The sequence below is a fragment of the Rissa tridactyla genome, chromosome 2 (assembly GCF_028500815.1).
Source record: "Rissa tridactyla isolate bRisTri1 chromosome 2, bRisTri1.patW.cur.20221130, whole genome shotgun sequence".
In the NCBI taxonomy this organism is placed as follows: domain Eukaryota; kingdom Metazoa; phylum Chordata; class Aves; order Charadriiformes; family Laridae; genus Rissa; species Rissa tridactyla.
Genome location: NC_071467.1, coordinates 140,482,393 through 140,502,300, shown reverse-complemented (window position 1 = coordinate 140,502,300; position 19,908 = coordinate 140,482,393). Strand labels below are relative to the sequence as shown.

Here is a 19,908-nt window from a genome sequence, read left to right as displayed (position 1 = left end):
ACTTATTTTCCCTGCTGCAATTAAATCTAGGGAAATCTAGAGAAACTTGGTTTTGATTGTTCCCAGAAGAGGAAGGAAGGGAAGTAAAGAAGATCTACCTTAATAGGTGCTGAAGTATCAATACACTCCCTGGCTCCGGCTGTGCCTCAGCCATTCATTTATTCACTGCTTTAGAAGCAGGAATGGGCTATAGGCAGGCAAACAATTTGACAATCCCCAAAATCAGGGGAATCAAGGACTTCTAGAGGACAGAGACAAATTTGCTTCACTTCGGTCTGAAAACCCCCTACTAAATCTCAAGTTCTACATTTGCTACATCATCCCATCCCTGTCCATTACCAAATTACAAGTGAAGCATTAAAAACCATAGCATACTGCCTTAAAAATCCCAGGATTTTTAATAAAGTGTTGGGGTTTTTTTGGTTTGCTTCCTGCAAGTTTTCTCAAACGCTTCCCCTTCTGAAACTTCCCCACACAAGCAGACAGGTTGGAAACAGGTTAAAAATGGAAGCTGAAATCCATATGTAAACAGCTGGCTCCAAGAGCTAGTGCTCTAGGGAACAAAAACTTGTAATGCAAGACTCACAAAACTCTTGTGGGAGTTGGCTTCATTAGGTATCCACCATAAGTGTGTCTGTGTGCATATATCTGTACACCGTTGCGATCCTATCTGTGTGTGCACACGTACCTGAGGTTAGCAGAGCATTCGCTCCCTGCTGTGCCGGTCACTCCTCTCTCTTCTCACACTTCTCCTCTGTTCTTTGAAACTGGGAGTGCCGCTCTCTGTCATACATCCCCATCTCTGCTAGTGCCACAGACTGATGCAGAAGGACCTTTTTTTTACCCTTCCTATGTGTGCACACCAGGTGAGCTTTTCTCACTGACTCTCTGCTGACTGTGTTGGATGTTATCTAACTTTCAGCCAGTGGACAGAACAACGTGTTTACCCTGCCGAACTGAAACGCCCTGGCTTGCTCTCTAAAAGCTCTTCTCCAGAGCCCCTCTATATACGAGGGAAACAATTGCCAAGGGAGGCATCGTGAACACCCTACCTTTACTCCACTCTGAAGGGCTATTTCCTCTCGTGGTCTGAAAAATCCCTCATAAAGGGGTGGCATTCATTAGTCGTGAATGCTTTTAGTTCTGGAAATGCCTCCCCGTCTCTGCTGGATTCCTCCTCCCTCCCCAGCCTGGGGAGCACACAGTTATCCCTCTACCCTGATGACTGGGGAGCCAAGCTTTCCCTCTTCTCCTCGCTGCACTCACTAGCGGTAGGGGGAGCAATGGCAGATCTTATGCCAAGATTTCCCCTTTTTCCCAAGAAGGAGAAGCATATCTGTCCATGCTGAGACACTTCCTTACGGTGTGTGGCTAAGCCGTGCTCTCCAGACAAGATGTCAGCTAGCAACATGTGCTCTGTGGCCTTCTGGGGGGAGAAGTCCTAGGGTAGGCAACGTGGTGGGAATAGCGTGGTGCCTATTACGTTGTTGAAAACAAAATACAGCTGCGTGTTACTGTTGGCTGAATGCAACCTGTCAGCACCAACATCTCCCCAAGAAGGCAGGACTGATTGCAGCCAGCCTTCGCAGGAGAAGGTGCCAGTAGCCGAGCAGTTGGAGAAGTGTGACATGTTGCCCCCTGCCCCAGGCTGTGTTAACGTGGCTGCGTTAGAGCGGGGAGCGTGCCTGGAGAAGCGCCATGTCGTGAGGAACCCTGTGGTGACAGGCAGATTGCTCAGAAAGCCCCAAAGGAACTGCAGCCGTTTTGCTGATGGCTGAATGTCCCGGGGCCGGGACAACATGCATTCTTTCATGCGATGGACCAACCCAGGGCACCAGTGATGCTTGCTGTGCCTTGATGGTATGTCAAGATCCAGAATCACTCCAGAATAGTTCCTCTGTAGCCCACAGATTTAACTCACTCTTTTCGGACAAGCTCTATTTTCAGTCTTTGTAGTTTACTGAATCTAGAAGGCTGTGCGTCCCTACCCTCTCATGAGTGTGAGCGGGTTGGGTGCCAGCCCTGGGCACTGGAGAATAAATCACATTGCTGTAGCTGAGAACAAGTAACGAGGTTTAGGTAGGCTTTGAGCCATTTTGGTGCATCACTGTCTTTCCAGATCTGCTGTGTTATGTTTTGGGCTGGACAATCAGAACCCTTGTAACTTCAAACAGACATCAAGGAAAGGAATGAATGGTTTGCCCTCCTGAATAAAATGAGAACATGTGAGTGTGGGGAGAGAGGGGAAGGAAGACAGGCATTTGCATAGGTCAGGAAAGGTCATTAAAACATCTGGCAGTAGTAACTGACATGTGTCAAATTTTAGTGTTCATTAAATTCGTATTAATGCAAGAATGGTTCTTAAGCTCCAAATGCCACTTTTGGTTGCTGTGTTCCTCCAGTTGATGGTGATGACTTTTCAGAACTGTACCATGCTTGTTTGCTTGCTAGTGGCTTCTGACCTGAGGTCAGATTTCTATTTAACCCCTTCCCGTAGGTCAAAAGGCAAATTAATCTGGTGAGAATTGAATTGGAAATGAGGTGTCTGGATAGCAGGTGTCCCAACCATGGAATAGCTGCCAGGCTTAAACATGTTTGCATCTGTTCTTGTGCCATCCAAGAAGTCATCTCCGAGGTCAGGGAGATATTCAGCCGACATCTGAGATGGGAAGTTGCCACAGGGAGCACAAGTGGCAGGTGCCCTATGTTAGCAGATTATCTTGCAGTCTGGGGGGAAATGTCTGAGTGTCACTCTGACTATAAATGTAGATGTTTCCATTTGTTGTGTACTTTGTTTTACCTGTGTTTACTACCAGTTTATAATTGTAAAGAAGATACACAGTTTTCATCCTTCTCAAAGAGGAGAATCTCACAAATCTTTTTCTTCCTTTTTTTTAGAGGATGAAGATGATGATGAGATGGTGGAACCAAAAGCACAGGATGACTTGGAGACAGAAAATCAAGACCAGAAGCAGGAAGTGAAAGAAGGTACTTTACAAAATGAAAAGGATTTTGTTACAGCTTTAAAGGACTGAATCCTGCAAGTAGTTATTCTCATAGGTAGTTTCCATTATTGAGAACACTGCGAAATCGAAAGAGTCACCAGTTTTATTGATTCAGAACCACATAAGTGGCATAAAAGCAGTAAATTGTATCCCAGTGACCCAGCTGGTAGGTCTGAGAAGCTTGTGAAAAGCACAAGACTTCAGCTGTTTAGAAGAAGAAACACGTCCTCATAACTTGTGAATGAAGTAGAGATTCTTGGATTCCAGGACTGGTGCTTACTTGTCCTCTGGTTCAAATAGCCTGCTTACATGAAAGATTTAAAACACGAATGCCAGGCATTCCAGCGGCTCCATAAAGTTGGTTGGTCTTCAGAGGTACTTAGAGCCCACAACTGTCTGCTTGCTTGAGAGGGGCAAACTTAAGTGGTGGTCAGGAATCCTCCAGCAGAAAACCATTTGAGTGGAAAATGTTGACTATCAGAATAAAAAAAAATTGTAGGAGCTGCCCCCAGGGAACTTAAGGTCAAAGCTGAAGCCAGGCAGGTCCATCCCTTCTATCCATTTCTCTGGATTGAGACACTCTCAAGGGGTACAAGAGATGAAAATTCCGGTTACTTCTGGCTTCTTTCTGGTGCAGACAAGAGACACGTGTCAAAGTGGTGCATTATCTTGTGAAAACAAGATAATACACACGTCAAACTGGTGCACTGGACATGGTAAATATACTGGGTGTCTCTCGTGTGCTTCTCTTGTACTTGTTCTAGGTTTCATAATTAGAAGAGGGATGTAAAATTTGTTCTTCCTGACCTGGGAATTTACTAGAGTATTGGCTATTCTGGTGTGTCACCTTGAACAGTCAACACTCACCCCTACGTGGAGTCAGTGAAAAGAGCTGAAATATCAGCATCTCCAGTGTGCGAGGAAATGAGTTTCTTCTCTGCCATTTCTTAGCTCTGTATTGCCAGGACTGTTCACAAAACTGTTTGCACTCTTGAAAGGTAACTTACTTCCTCAGGTAGGGCCTAAATCACTTTGTGCTATGGTGATCATTGTCAGGATGATTCTGTGACCTTGGCTTTGTTCTTCACAAGATAATCTCACTATGGGAAAAATATAGAGTTGTTTTACAGAGAAGGTCATGAAGTCATTAACTGTGAATACAGCGGTGGATGCTCCTTTCTCATCCAGGGGAGCCTGGCATGATTTACATCAGTGTCCAATAAACCTGAGTCTGGTGTATAGTGCCCACATTTGCTGTCCTCACGCACTGAAGTGAGTTGCAGTACCAGCCATGCTGGTGTGATTATAAATTGATCTTTCTTCCCTCTTAAGAGCATCACAGAAATCACCCATGCCATAAATCCTGCAGTGTCCGTTGCTCATTAGGTAGAAACACAGAGGGAGGAACTTACTCCTCCAGCTCCTCATCCTTCTGCTTCTCCCACTGCGCCCTGCCACCGCTGTCATGGGTGGAGGGGAGCAGTAGGAGCAGCCGTGACAGCAGGAACAGGAGTCACACAAGAGCCTGCAAAGGCAGAACTGAAGACATCAGCAAGAAACATGGCAACATAGAAAAACTTACATTTTCCTGAAAATTACCCTTCCTCCCAAAACTGTGGGGTCAACTCACATACAGGCTCTAGCAGTCACTGGGCCTAACACAGTATCTCTTTTACTGATGACAAGAAGAAGCCATAAAAACCGATTTCACTGCCCCCAGTGCATAAGCACTGTCCTGCAGTGCTGAATGTCCCTCTAGTATTCAGATTGCAGTTGATCCCACCCCCATTTATTTCCACATAAAAGTAATGCTAGCACTTATACCTGGGGAGAAAGCACAAACTCCTGCATGAAGAGAAGAAGGAAAAAATCTAAATACATTCCTGAACTGATTTATTTCACTTTTTCGTGAGCTTTCAAGTTAGCCTTTTATGTACTTTGCTGACCAAGCGCCACTGCCAACATCTTTTCTTTCTTTGTTGTGTTTGAGTCTCGGAGCAGTGCTCCCCTTCCCTGCCTAGCAGACCCCCCAGGAATGGTAGATCAACTGGGCTAGTTTAGCGCTAGTCTCAGACACACAAACTGCAGGCTGTAAAAGCAAGGCACAGCTTGTTTTAGCAGAACCGGCTTTGTGAGGTGCTAGCACTTGACTGGGTTCAAGGAAGAGGAAAACATGCTCGTTGCCTGATAGAAAGTGAACTTGACCTGCAGTACGTGTTGTGACAGATCAAATAGTGGCGTGCCGATGACTGGCATTAAATGCTGTGAATCAAAGGAAGCAGTCGTCCCCAAATTGGCAGGGATCGGAGTCCCATTTTTTAGCGTTTGGTGTCGTTCTCTCCCTGTTGGCTTTAGCCCTTTCACCAACAAAATCCCGTTTTCCTCTCTGTTGTAATCACCCTTCTCATGTTCTGAGCAGCATTCAGAGTTTGAAGCCATCGTTTGTGTTTCATGGAAGTGATTAAAACCATGTTACAAGTCAAACAGGAGTTTAGAAGAACATTTCCTGTCTGTGCTGCACTCCGTGTGCCTACTCAGAATTAATAGCTTTTCTGCAAATTAGCACATAATGGGTTAAAAGCATGTTTATGTTGGCATTAAGTACTCTGGCTTCTTTTTTTCTGCAAGGCAAGACAATATTTTGCAAACTTTTTAAAGAATCTCTAATAGATATTATAGTGGCGCCATTCACACTGCTATATAGTAGTTAAGGCTGTGTCAGCACTTCCATTATGAATCCTGTTTTTCAGGGATTTATAACCCAGCCGTAAAAATTTGCTCTGGGCTGAAATTTGGTTTCAGCTCAGGGAGCACATTTTTTAACAGATTAAAAAAAAATCAGCGTGGCCTTTTTTGAGTTATAGGAGTGTAAGAAAAAAAACCATGGGAGAGAGAAGTGCGGGGAGAGAAAAGCAGACAATTTTTTCATGAATATCACTCCAAAATAGGTCAGGATGAAAAATAAAGCTTTGATCCAGCCTGTTCAGACTCCCCCTCCCCAAGCCAACAGCACAGGAGTGCTCTATTTTTATAATGGTATTTTAAGAGGAAATGTGATTTTTTTTTTCTCTGTGGTTTATAGGTAGTCCAATTTAATTCTACAGACATTTACTGCATGCTTAATTTCCTCGTCTTCCCCCTGCACGCCCCAGAGTCGCTCTGCGGGGTTTGGTGGGATTATTCAGCAGTCACGACTGTGTGCAGGGTCTGACCCTGGTTCTGGACCTGTCTCAGCATCACCGTAAGGCACACAGTGCACCTGCAATAGGGCAGCCTGCCCGGCACAACACCTCTTGTGGCACTTCAATGCCATGGAGGTGCTAAGGGCAGAGGAGCAGCTTGAGCCCCCCAGAGTGTTTCTGGAGTGGGAGGTGAACACCTAGCTCATTGACTGTTCGAAGCATATGAAGCCTTGGGACGCCCTTGTGTTTCTTCCATGGAGCTGCCTGTTGTCACACCCGTCTCAGGTGCATGGTCTCCCCACCGTCCTTGGACGAGCCAAGTGTGGGATACCTGCTGGAGAACTGGGCTGTGCTCTGCCCGTTCCCAGCCTCTCCTGACCACGTAAACAAGAGACTGGTACCAAACTGTGGCATCAAGTGGGTTGGGGCTTTCCACCACCAGAGCGCTCTGGAGCTCCACCTTAGGCGCCTCTTTGTGGCAGTAGAAACCACATGAGCAGCGGGACGGGCTGGGTCTGGAAAGCGGGCCTCAACCTGCGTTTATCTGAAGCCGTGGATACATCCACAGGAACTTGCATGAAAGGCTGGGATGGGGGAGGCTGGGATCTGCAGCTTCAAAGACCTGCTGTGCCCCACTTGCCCTGGCCCCGTGCATGGAGCTCAGGTGTCCACGCAGCAGGCTGCGGTGAGGGAGATGGTTTAGCTCTTGGCGGCTCAGGCATTGAGTATCGGAGAAGCAGGACAGATTGTGGTAGGGTTTCTAATAGCCTGTGACGCCATGGTTTTACTGCCACCAACACCACAGCGAGCTCAGGTGTGCCAACCCTTCCTGACAGCCCGACTCAGGCGTGCTCAGGGATGGTGCTCAGCACGGCCTCTGGAGAAGCACGCTCAGTGGGAACAGCCCTGCCTGGCACAGATTTGAATTTAAGGCTCTGGATTCTGCTCCTCCAGAACCAAAAAAATCCCTAAATGCACCTCAAAATCTCCGTTTATACGTTCAGCAATTACACCGTGCAGGAGCTTGTGTTTTAAACACAACACAACCAAGATATGGCATATATCAAACGAAGATATGGCATGTATGAAATGAGGATATGGAATATATCAAGCCTGGCATGAAAGCGAGAAGCACGAGAAAAGCCAGAGGATCGCAGGCTATCGGCAGGCTGGGCTAAAAGCTGCTGAGAGCCGCTTAGCACCTTGCGGTTCTCACGCTGTACATTTCAACCGTCCTCAGTCGTCAGCACATCTAACATTTACATGGGTTTAAATATACACTGAAAGAAATAATACACCTCTTAAAAGGGTTTTACTAATCTCCTTCTGTCTTTCGTTATATCTCTGGGCTCATAACAAGGCTGCTTCCTGCTTTACTGTTTTTATTAGTTCACCCTTTCTTTCATTCACTTACTCCTTTTGTTCTTTTTTTCTTTTTTTGCCTTTAATAGACTTCATTTCTCTTGTCAGGTTTTTACAATTTCTGAGGTTCAAGGAGAATATTTTTTATATTCTATTATACTTATTCAAATGTGCGTCTTTTTTCTTTTCTTTTTTTTTTTTAAATATCTTCCTGGGTCCCTTTGTTTTTAAATATTTGTGAATTTGATCCTGCACTGTTATCACAACTACTTCTATTATATTTACCACAAGCTTTCTTCTTCCAGATAAAAACAAGTCTGCAGCATTTTTTAATCTTAGTTCCTAAAGATACAAGGAAATGTTTTAATATTAAAAAAATGTTTTCTATTTTGTCCAAAGAAATTTGTGGACAAAGGACCTTGATGTGAAATAAGGTATTTCTGAGGATCATGGTTAAATCATGTGAAATAATAAGATGCCCTTATATTTCATAAATAAGTGTTGAATAAATCAGTTGTTTTCATGTCACATTCGATTTTTGTTACATATCCTAGACCTTTTCGTTCATGCACGGTGTACAAAGTCTTTCCTTATGGATATACCTCGCATTTTCTTCCCCTCCGTGCATATATAACTGCACACACAGGTTCTAATTTTAAATGTAAATTCCATTTTATTTTGTACACTATTGTACATTAACGTGAGTACAGGGCTTCTTTGATACGTGTTGTTCATCTTATAACCCCAGAGCCACCCAGGCAGCACTCTGTTTGTGGGTACGCCATCCCACCGAGTGGGTCTGCGGACAGATGGGATGCCCAGTTCAGCAGAACTTGGTGGCTGCGCCGTGGGTCCTCCTGCCGTGAGCCGTACGGGGCCACGGGTGGGTTCAGCTCCTCCGGCTGGGAAGCAGAGCACAGGCACAAGAGTTCATTACAAAGCTGTGGTATAGAAACAAGAGCAAAGTATGGGTCTGTCTTTGCAGGAGCTTTCATTGCACTCCAGGCAATAAGCACGTAACTTTGAGCGCTGGTAAGCTAAGCATCGCACTAGGCTTTGTTAGACGTGGAAGGTTAGATGTGGTTTGTTTGGTTTTTACGGCAGGGAGAGCAGATACTTGAAGGCAAATGCTGTATTCTTACAGGGAATTTCTGAAGATATTGTCACATCACATAGGTCTCTGTGACAAAACAAAACAAAAAACACTTTGATCAGCTACTTATGTTTCTCAGAGTTTTCCTTGAAGAGAGCTTGTGTCTCTTGAAAGCTGAGATCAAAGTAACTGTAAGCCCCCAGATAGGAAGAAAAATTGCAGAAAATTACATAGATTCTTTTTATTTTATTCAAGGTAATGGACAGACAGGGAGAAGGAACAAGGGGAAAATGGAAGTGGCTCTGAAAGATAAATGGTTAGAAAATCTTCATATTTGAAAGAACAAGCCTGTCTGTTTTGGGGTTTTTTTGCTTATACTTCATGTATTTGCAGTACTTACAGTAATGTTGTACACTGGAAAAAGTAATGATGTTAACATTCTTGTAAGAAGAGATTGCCTCAAATAAAACTTCAGAGGCAGCCGAATGAAAGAAGAAAATAAGGTTAAAATATGAAGCTTAATATCGCCAGGGGGCATCTGGTGTGTCAGTCAGATGAATGAGGTAAGCTGATTTATGCCCTACAAACTTTAGCCAAGGTGTTTCTGATGCCGAAGAGGGTTTAATAGACTGCTGGCCTCCCACAGATCATTGCTAACTGCAAGGGAGATTTTGCTGAGGTAGAACTGCAATCATGTGTGTCTCCATTGCTTGTGAACACTCCACAGCTCCCAAACTGTTTATTTTTTGCCTTTTCCCTTTCTATTGATTTTTGGTTGTATTTTCTTTGCCAGTTATAGTCAGCAAATGGCTGAGTAATAAATTTATATTTCCAAGCTGTAGAGAGGATTTGATTTAGCAAATAATTTTTACCATTTGGAGCAGTTTAAAATGAGTTTTCCAGTTGCCTTTGCAGTTATTTTCTCCCCTTTTATGCCGTTTTGCTGCATCGTCATGGTTGTTGTCTTTGATTCTCGGAAAGCAATGCCTTAGTGGTGACAGTGGGATATTGCTCATTACAGGCTTCCTTGCCAGATGAGTTCCCTTAGTGCCAATTACTATTCAGCAGTGGATGCTGCAATAGGTCAACCTGTACTTTTTGCTAGTCATTCTTTTTTTTTCACATGCATTGCTTCTGTCTAAAGCACTTAGAGGCAAATTGTGCTCCTGCCTTGGTAATTGTCACTCTGCTACTCAGGGGGACCGTGCAGGGGGACCTAGATATTCTCTGGATGTGTGGAGCTCCACAGGGACCACAAACCTGGTGGCAGGAGGCATAGGGCCAAGGCCGTAGGAGATCATCAAAAGCTAAAGTTTCTAACTTCTTTGCTGCTTTGTCTCCTGAGGGCCAAATTGCTCCTCTACCTTTTGCATTTTTCCAACCTCCTATATTTAGCCCGCGTGTAGTGCAGAGATTTTGTCTTTCAGAGCTAACGCTTTGACCAGTTGAGGCAAACCTGAGTGTGGTGATAACAGCTTCTCCCGACCACAGGGAGTGCTCTGAAAGCAAGTGCACTGAAAATTGGGGGAGCTGAGTACTGCAGTAACGCTGACCATGTCACTGCTCCTGCCTGCTGTGGTGCCTTTCAATCCGTCCTTGCCCCTGGGGCTGGTGGTGGCATCATATTTGAGCAGCGGAGCTCACGAATCTAGTGTGAACCATGGGAGAATCAGACAACGAGAAAAGGCTACATCTCCCTGATAGCTGAAAGTAGCTGTGTGGCATGGCACAGCAGCTGGAAAATAATTTCTAATTGCAACTTTAAACTGTGTCACTCGTTGTTTTATTAAACATTAAGATATGTATGACAGGGCTGGGAATTAAACTTTGATGTGTACTGCGCGTTCTCTGAGGCACCGTGCTGAGTTATCTTTTTTGGCTGCTGCTGTTTTAACCCAATATGGCCTAGGGAGGCTGCAAGGTCATTTTCACAAGTAAACACCTCAAATCCGTAGTGTAAAGCCAAACGCAGGAAACCTTCGATCGATGGTTAAACTCTTTAAGTACAAGTGTCTCCGTAATTTTGCAATAGATCTGTTTGCAGTATGTTGTTTGTGTGCCTAAGTATAAATTTGGAACAAAATTCTCTGTTAGCATAATTCCTGTGATGTCAATAGAGCTTTTCACGCTGGGAATTTAAGCTAGTTGCAAGGTCTGTTTGGTGTCACTGCAAAGATACTAATGGCATTTTTGAAAGACGAGTAATTCTGAAATATAACTAAAAGCATGTGTGGGCAAAGGCATAATTGATATACAACATATCAATATGATCCTGCTAGTGTAATTGATAATGGAATTGTGCATCGTAGCAGTAGCAGCATCCCAGTTTCCTTTCCCTCGGATGCTCACGTTTGAGTTGGAATTTACCAACAAGTCATTAAACTGATGGAGACATAGCATTGATGCATCCTGCAAAGACAGTATTTTTCAAATGAAGGGCCATACTGGAAATACTGGTTTGGAAGTAAAGGTTTAGCATCTCCGCGTGTGTGTAAAGAAGCAACTTCATCTCGTGGGGGCCAGGCTGTCCTGACTGGTGCCCGAGAGACGGCTCCTACCCCCTCCCAGGGCAGGTTTGGTCACAGCTCAGTGGCATTTGTTGCTCTGACTCTTCAGATTCCTCTGAAAGGAATAAAACTGCCTTAAAGAAACCGGTGTTTGGCTGGTTGCTGTTCATTTTGCTGCCTCAGAGAATATCTTTGATTATTTACTTCATTGCTTCACCAAAGCTCTAAAGCAGAGACAGGATTTATCAGTGACACCAAGGAGAAATGGGAAGAAGTGAAGGGAGAGATTATGTGAGCCCTTTTAACACAAAGAACTTTAGTATAAGTTAAGAAGATTATTTTGTCTTTGGCTCCTCTGACAGGTCCCCTGTTACATAAGTGTTCTGCTTTTTCGAGTTAGGTATTGCCGAAACGCCAGTCACAGCCATTTCCTGAAATAGGAACACTGAGTTTATTTAATTTGGGGGGTTTAAGTATTTTCCATTTCAGAATAATAAATATATAAGATATAGGATCTCTTCTGTGTAAATGCTACATTCTGGCAATATACAGGAGTATGTTTAGATATACTAAGAAATTCTGAGTCATGATTTTAAGAGTAAAGCTTTGATTTTTGTCCTGACATTGCTACGGCAAGCTTTCATGTCAAAAGAAACCCACTGAAGATGTTGATTCATTGGGAAAGGGGTGAAATGTCATACTCTTAACTACATCTTTTCATTTTCCAAGCTCCTCCTAGAGAACTGACAGAAGAAGAAAAACAGCAAGTTCTCCATTCAGAAGAATTCCTGATATTTTTTGACCGGACAATACGTGTAATTGAGCGAGCTTTGGCTGAAGACTCAGACATCTTCTTTGACTACAGTGGCAGAGATGTAGAAGAGAAAGATGGGTCAGTTTGTCGTGGTTTTGGTTTTTTTTTTGCTTTGGTAAAGTAAGCTTTATAAAAAGAATTCCAATGCCAGAAAGCTTTAATTTTAAAACTCAATTAAACATTTTTATAGCTAAGAAAAGGTTATTACCTCTCCATGAAGGCCTGGATCACTTTGTTAGCCAAAATTATTTTGTAAAATAGCTTCATGCTTTATCGATCTAAGGTTTTTTCTTTGACGTATTAAGTGGTTTAATTTTTTGTTTCATTTTTGGGGTGAATTTTCAAATTCTGAAGAAATAATTGAAATAGATAAAAGTGTGTATACACGTATATATATAGGTGTGCATGCCTACATTCCAGTAGTGTACATCTGTGTGCTTATATCATGATATTTTTACAAATTCAAATTACTGTTGTTTATATTCTACTGCTGCCTCAGGTCTGTAATGGGTCCCACTGTGCTATGCATTGGGTGGATGAAAATTATGATCTCCCAAAGTGTTTGCAATCTAAATGCGTAAGACAAGAGGTGACAGGTTGTGTATTCAGCAATTGATAGGGGAGCGGAAGCAGCAAAACTTGTTAGTAGGAGAGAAAGTATTTTGGTTTCAACGACTGTGTACCTGTTGAAGCCTCTTGGCAAATGAGTGGCTATGTCACGCTGAAGCTATTTACTGGAGGTTATTCTTGAGCATCGCCCCTGTGGACCGGCTAAATGCATCAGTTTGGCAGCTTTGGACCAACACTGAGCTTCAGCCCGTCCTAATGTTGCCAGAAGGCATCTGCTGCCTCCAACGCTGGGAGGAGGTGCTGTACCTTTAAGATTTCAAGAGTCAAAGTTAAGAGAGATTTGGTTATAGTTTGGAGGTGAAAATTCAGAAAAGGGGGAGCTGAATTCCAGGGCCAGGTTCGGTCCTGAGAGACAAAGGTGGCAGAGGTGGCCTGGGGCGACCCAGAAGAGTGAGACAGAAAAGAGTCAGGAAGGCAGTGGGAAATTAAGAAGTGTGGTTTTGTGAAACACATGTAAAATTTCTTCCTTGGTGCAGATTTGTTACTCTCAGTGAGACAATGAGACCAATTAAATCAAGGTGGCAGACTTCCTCAGGTTAAGCAGAAATTTGAGAAGTAGTCAGAAACTTTTGCATTGCTTTTCACAGCATTTAAACCCTGGTGTCAAAGTGTCACTTTGTTTGAATTCCCACAGAGACGTTCAAGCAGGAGCCAACCTTTCCTTTAACCGCCAATTTTATGATGAGCACTGGTCAAAGCACCGTGTCGTCACCTGCATGGATTGGTCTCTGCAGGTAAGATGTGAAGCCAGGAGATATGTTTTTATATATCTTGCAACTTCTCCCTAAAAAATACAGCCAGTGTCATTTCGCCCTTTGTTCTGCAGAGTATGTTGTTATTTCTTAGCTAACAGCAAGGCCAGGAATGCGTGAACGCCTGTTTCTCCATAAAGAAGAGTAGTGGGCAATAATGAAGCTGTCATTTCTTTTTAATATGTTACTTGGTCTTCAAAACCAGGATGTTGTATTAAAACTATAGGTTAACAAACCTACTAAGATGAAGGAGTCTTTACTTGCCATCCCCGCTCCACACCTTCAGCACATGGAAAATTTTGTAGGACAAAAGATTTAAAATTAAACCAATAAAAAATAATTTATTAAGTATGTAGCAATTGAGTTAATAAATAGTTATATATAATACTAAAGAAAATAAAAAATAAGAATAGTGAGGAATAAAATTTATTTTTCCAATATACTAAAACTCAAAATGTGGAAGTATGTGAATAATTTGAAAAGATTGAAAAGAGGTCTTCCGAAAAGTGCTGGGTCCTCTCTTCAAGAGATGGAAGAGGCGGCTGTAGCTGGCCAGGGGGCACGCTAAAGCAGCAAGCCTGGAATGTATCCAGTTTCTGTGCACCGCAAAGCATTGTCATATTGCAAAATAAAACCGATGACAGAGCTGCTTAAGCTTCCCAAAACCAATACAGCAGCATCAGCAAAGCACAGAAACCAGGTTAAGTAGTTACTCTATTGGAGAGCTGGGATTAGCAGACACACACATCACCACAGGTCCTGTCAAATTCATTCTGTCCCAGTTTCACTCCAGCCACCCTCATCCTCTCTTCTTCGTCCCTGTTAGTAGGTTCCTAGGTTCCAGCCTGGAGCAAAGCAGATGGTTTCCCTGGGGAGGAAAGCAGGGAGACTCTGCTCCAAGGTCCACAATACAGATATAATGGAACTGCTCCAGGAGGACATAGGCTTGAAAAATGCGAACACCTAGTTGGCCCCAAACCCAGCCTCAGGAGTGCCCTGGTGTGTCCAGAGCCCTGACGCAGCCTGGTGTGGGTAGCAAAGATGCTCTAGATGTAGCTCAGCCCAGTGCTAAGAAAAGCCTAGAAGTAGCTGCTCTTTCTGCACCATGCTAGGTGTTGTGTGTGGAGATGGCGTGTGTTTAAGACCAAGCATGTAAATGGTGTGTGCGGGCTGGGGAGAGGCAGTGGATAAGGAACACAGTGACTCTCCCATCCATCCTTCTCTCCTTCCCCTTGAAAAGGCAGCAGGGCTGCTTCCATCCCTCTGGGTACTTCTCAGGGAAGGTGGCACCTGGCTGCACAGAGGACGTGTCAGGGAGGAGAGGAGTTGGAGGGTCTCACCGAGCATCGCCAGTAGGCTGTGTTGGTCTGGCTGTCCCACCGCATCTGGTGCACAACAGGCAGCTGCAGAGATACAAGCCAGCTTGTAATATCCAGCTTGCGCCCCGTGTGTGAAACGAAGGATTTATCCTTTTGCTTTCATACAAAATATCAGCTTAACAACAGGTATGCACTGGTGTGACGTGGGTGGCCTTTAAGCACATATGGATTTCCACAGAAATCAAATATAAGCCTGAGGAAACACTTATCTTAGGTTGTTCACTTGTTCAGGGGCTGGAAATTACATGGAATTCTTATCTGATATTTTCCTAACAGGCAGTTCTTACTGTATTCCCAGAGCAGCAAGAAAAAAAGCCGCCTCAGAAGAGCACTGCCAAATGTAATTGCTCAGCCCCTGGGGCTCCCAGGCATGTTCTGCTTCCCACCTCTTTGTTCCAGGGTGGCCCCTCCTGCCTTCCCCTCCATTAACTCTTCACGCTCAGCTCCCTGGCACCCCAGCGGGGGCTTCTCCACCCCAGCGGCTTCGCCATGCTGGGGCACTTCTGCGTGCTGCCCCACACTAGCCTGGGAGGAGGGACTTGCCTCCTCTCTTGCCTGCTTTGAGGTGTATCGGAGCTGGAGCCAGATGGAGGTATTCCACCTAACTGCTAGCTCCACTTCTCAGTCACGCTCCGGGACATGGCAGTGTCCAGTGTGCCAAAGGATAACTTGAATAAGCATGGGAACTGCAGAGCACATTGCTCAATTTTCTGCGATAAAACTGTTGCTGCAAAACAGCCTGAAGGCAAATAGAAGCTTAATCAAACAAAGGACCTTGATGCATTGATTAAACAAGTTATTCTGTTCCCAGTCACATGTAAAATACGGTCCCAAACATGTGGGATCATTCATACCATTAAAGCTAACCCACTAGCCCCTTGAATCTTTTGCAGAGCAAAGGGAAAACGGCTTACATGCTTCATCAAGACTAAGCGTAAACACAGAGAGTGGGATCACCTTGCTCTGTCCATGAGGAGGAAGCTTAGCTCATCTAAAGCCAAGAAAACCACAGTCTCAGGGATACCACTGTGTCTCTCTTGACTCTCAGACAGCAGCCTTGAATGCTGTTTCCCACAGCGCCACTTCCACGTTGTTTTCAGTTGCAGTCACAGGACAGCCGGGCACCTGGTGAGGACCGAAATTCTGTAAATGCAAGCAGATTGAATGAGGAGGCGAGTAGGCAATGCCAGCATGGATTTAGGGTCCTGCACTTCGCTCTGTTTTTTTAAGAGTCAAAAAGCCTCATAATGGTGTTGCCCAGCAAGGTATGACCCCAACATCTGTGTAAACTTGAAACTGTATTTCCAGTCAGATGCATAAACTGTGATTGCAAAACCTACGTATAGACCCGCAAGAGTTGAGTCAGTGTTTGTTTATGGCCAGACGTGCTGCCAACCAGAACACGCTCACTAAACTTTCCAGGAGCGTGAACCAACCCCAAAGTGCCTCTAAACTGATGCTTCAGACCTGCTCACATGCCCTAGCTGGCTGCAGTCATGCCGGTGGAAGGGCTTGTCGCTTCTGCCTGCCAAGGTATCTGCCCCTTCACGACTGCGGGCTCGTCTGCTCGCGCGAATGGTACCTAACCTGTTCAGCCAAAACGAGATGCCCTGGCAAGAGCATGCTGCGCACGCTGTTTACGTGGACCTGGGCCAACGTGGGATGAAAAAGTTCAAACAAGAAGCTGAGCTCGCTGTTCAGAAGTGGTTGTAATCTCTGTCACAGGAGAAGGGGGGTGAGATGGATGAGAGCAGTGGAGGGCAGACTGGCACAACTGTGTCCAGAGAGGTGGTGTCTCAGGTGTGGGATTAAACTTAGGTGTCCCTCAGTTCTTGAGGAGAGAGAAGGTTGGTCTGCTGCATGCAGTAAATCCCATGCAAGTGTTTTGGGTGCTAAATTGCCCTGAGAAGCTGTTCCAGCAGCCAGGGTCTGCCAGCATGTAGGTACAACCCAGTCAGAGGTGCCCCAAAATGGGAAAGAGGCAGCTATGGTGGCCACGTGTCGTTGCTGGTTCTCCCACACGTGGGTCCAGGCTCATTTGGAATGATGAGCTTGAATAGAAAAATCATCAGCTCCATGATGTATTATCCATGGATGTGTACACAAAGTGGGAAAGAACAGCTGCTGATGGCAAAAGTTATAGCTGTGCACATTATTTCTTCCAAATGGATTCTGAAAGCAGAGAGGTTCAAACCCCAATGATAATGATATAAAGGGTGGTGTGGGGGTTTTTTATTTTTAAAATGCCTGGTGTGGACCAAATTCACAGCTCCCAATAGCACTATTGGCAGTTTCTTTGTCCCACTTCCTTCACACTTACCAGCTGTGCTGTTCCCTATAAAGCTGTGAATGGTTTGGCAGGAATTTACCTGGGAAAGACAAAGAGTGACAATGATTTGTGGAGATCATTGAGAAATTTTGAGGGAAAGCATTCCTAGTTTACAAGAGGGAGTGTAGGTCTGCGGAGCTTGGGCTGCTGCCTCGTTGGTCTGTAGAAGCCAGGTGCTTTTCTCTGGACGTGCCATAAGGTCCACTGCCTTACTTTGACTAATTAGAGGGAAGGACAGAGGCCACCAGAGGTGTCTAGTGTCAAACGTGTGAGTGGAGAACTGGGTGCTATTGTATAGGCAGAAAGTAATTGATGGTTTGTGGGCAAATTGTTCACACTTACGGTGTTTTGGAACGATACAAGGTCATCAACAGAATGCGAAAATCTGATTTTTCATATATGATACTATGCGTCTGTGTATATACGTGTATCTATATAAACAGAGCAAATACATATGCGTGTGTTGCCTACGTACTGCTATACATCAGTGGATAATGGATGCGTGAGGAAATATGGATCTGATTTTAGAGTGCTCATTGCATCAATCTTACTGAGTCAGTGGAATTCGAGGTCACCCTATGCTTTACAAGATGACCTCAGCATCTTGCAAAATTGAGCTTCTGTGAAGAAAATGTTTTGGTTGCTATTTGAATCACCAAGAAGAGCTTTCAAGTTGATTCTACGCATAAGTAAATAGGAAGAGTGCATAATGAAATAAGAAGGAATAGTTTTTGGGGATGCTGAAAAAACTGAATTTCAGAATAAAAGCAAGTCAACGCTATGCTCATAGTGTTTTTATTATCAAAATCAATAAAGACACTGGTTTGTCCCTGAAAAAACGGTTAAGCAAATGCATTAGAATTACTCAAGCTTTCAGATTTTCCTCTTCCTTGCTTTACATTGCCCCTATGAATATCCTGCTAGTTGTCTTTTCTGAGAATTACCTACAGAAAAAGCATTGGCTTTGTGGTATCTGAGAATAACAGAAAGAACAAGGAGCAAGGGCTGTAAGGATATCAGGGACAAGTAAAATATAAAACCAAAATGAAGCTGAATACTGTGATTGGACTAGTGTGTATTATAATTAAAACCAGATATTGCACATCTAGTGTAGATTATTTCTGTCTCATCTGATTTTGCATAGGTTCTTCATCACCCGTCCTATTTCATTTTCTTTTTCTTTTTCTTTCTAGTACCCCGAGTTGATGGTTGCATCTTATAACAATAATGAAGATGCTCCACATGAGCCTGATGGCGTAGCCTTGGTATGGAACATGAAGTTCAAGAAAACCACACCGGAATATGTTTTCCATTGTCAGGTAAGACTGAGGAAGCCATTAATTTCATGCTAGGCAAAACAGAGTTTACTACATGGTGCATCTGCCCACTGTTTATATGAAGAGGTTGAGGTTAAAAACAGGCATTTTTGGAAAAAGTACAAGCATGAGTCCAGTGTTTTTAGAAGGCAACCAGCCTTCTCAAACAATACTGAAAGCCTGTCAGGGCTGTGTGTCATTCTTTGTCTATTTAAAACAGTCCCTAGGAGATTTACTTTGTAAAGCCCTTGCACTTATGAAGTAACTGTGGTGTACCACTTCCTCATCCAGGCAGCAACATATGCTTTCCCACCCACGTTAGCTTCCTCGCATCCTCTGCACTCCAAGCTGCCTACCCTTGCCTTGGTTCTGCTCCATATCATGTTTTGCCTTTAAAATTGGGAATTACACTTTGCATTTCTGGGCGTGCATCTTACAGCTTGATAAAAACGGTCTCGATTACAAGGGCTACTCCACCAATTCCTGTTTGACTGTCCTTTAGGTTAGCAAACCAGGGTTTCACTTCACACAATGCTACTTTATGAACATACTATTTTTTAAGTTTATGAACAATTCAAAAATAGTTGGTTGTTTTATTTCTATAGGTCTGTTTACTCCTCTTTTGCCACTGCTTTTGTGTGTGAAATGGCACAGCCTCATATTGACAGAAATGCTCTGCTCATTGGCTCTGTCACCACCAAACTGTCCAAACTGTGGAAGAGGGATTGGGCCAAATTTCCAACCTCTTCATTAATATCCTTCTGTGGTAATTAAATACAGGACAGTGGTATTCAAAAAGCCATATGGAAAAGTTTCAGCAAGTAAAATTTAACAATCCGAGATTAGTAAAATGCAGATTATTCTGTGGTAAAAATTGCTTCTCTTGGAAGGATATGTATTACCTGGCTAATTGTGTAAGCTAAGTGTCATTTTACATTCAAGGACCAAACATCTTTTTGAACTAAGTTTATGTTTGGACTTGGGTACATTATCAGATGTAACGTAGTGGGAGGGAGTTGCTGGAATTGAAGTTACTGCTTCAACCCGATTAAGTAACCTTTAATTCTGGGCATGTTTTTCTAATTTGCTATACTGAAAAACAACTTCACAAGGAGTCTAGGCCTGCACAGCAAATATGCCATACAGATTTATATACATATATATGTGTGTGTGTGTATTACCTTTGAAATGAAAACTTGTATTTTTCTGGATATCATATTCGGCAGACTGATGTGTTCTTTCAGTCTGCTTAAGATCTTAGCTCAGAACCCGTGTTCAAATTCTTCTAGGATGTACATGCGGCTTAATGTTTTAAACAAAATATTCAAAAGAAGAGATTGCCCATTGCATTTTCAGGAAGAATAATCCTCAAACTAGATTGATTTTGTGAGATAATAACCAGATTCAGGATAGCCCTTCTAAGTACACAAAGGGGACATTGACTACAGACATAACAATGTGCTCCATTAATTAAAAATTCTATCTAGTTTTAAAAGTAGGTACACTTAAATAAGGTATGCTTCACTAAATTGAAGGCAC

General features: G+C 43.7%; 1 protein-coding gene across 6 annotated transcripts in view; it reads left to right on the top strand.

The window, feature by feature from the left end:
- DYNC1I1 (dynein cytoplasmic 1 intermediate chain 1) overlaps positions 1-19,908 on the top strand; it is a 196,223-nt gene that overhangs the window by 102,190 nt on the left and 74,125 nt on the right. For all 6 annotated transcript variants that reach the window (XM_054192741.1, XM_054192742.1, XM_054192744.1 and 3 more), the window contains 4 exons: positions 2,899-2,988; positions 11,879-12,041; positions 13,228-13,327; positions 18,247-18,372. In XM_054192741.1, coding sequence (XP_054048716.1) covers positions 2,899-2,988; positions 11,879-12,041; positions 13,228-13,327; positions 18,247-18,372 — 479 coding nt within the window. The remainder of the gene's footprint in view (positions 1-2,898; positions 2,989-11,878; positions 12,042-13,227; positions 13,328-18,246; positions 18,373-19,908) is intronic.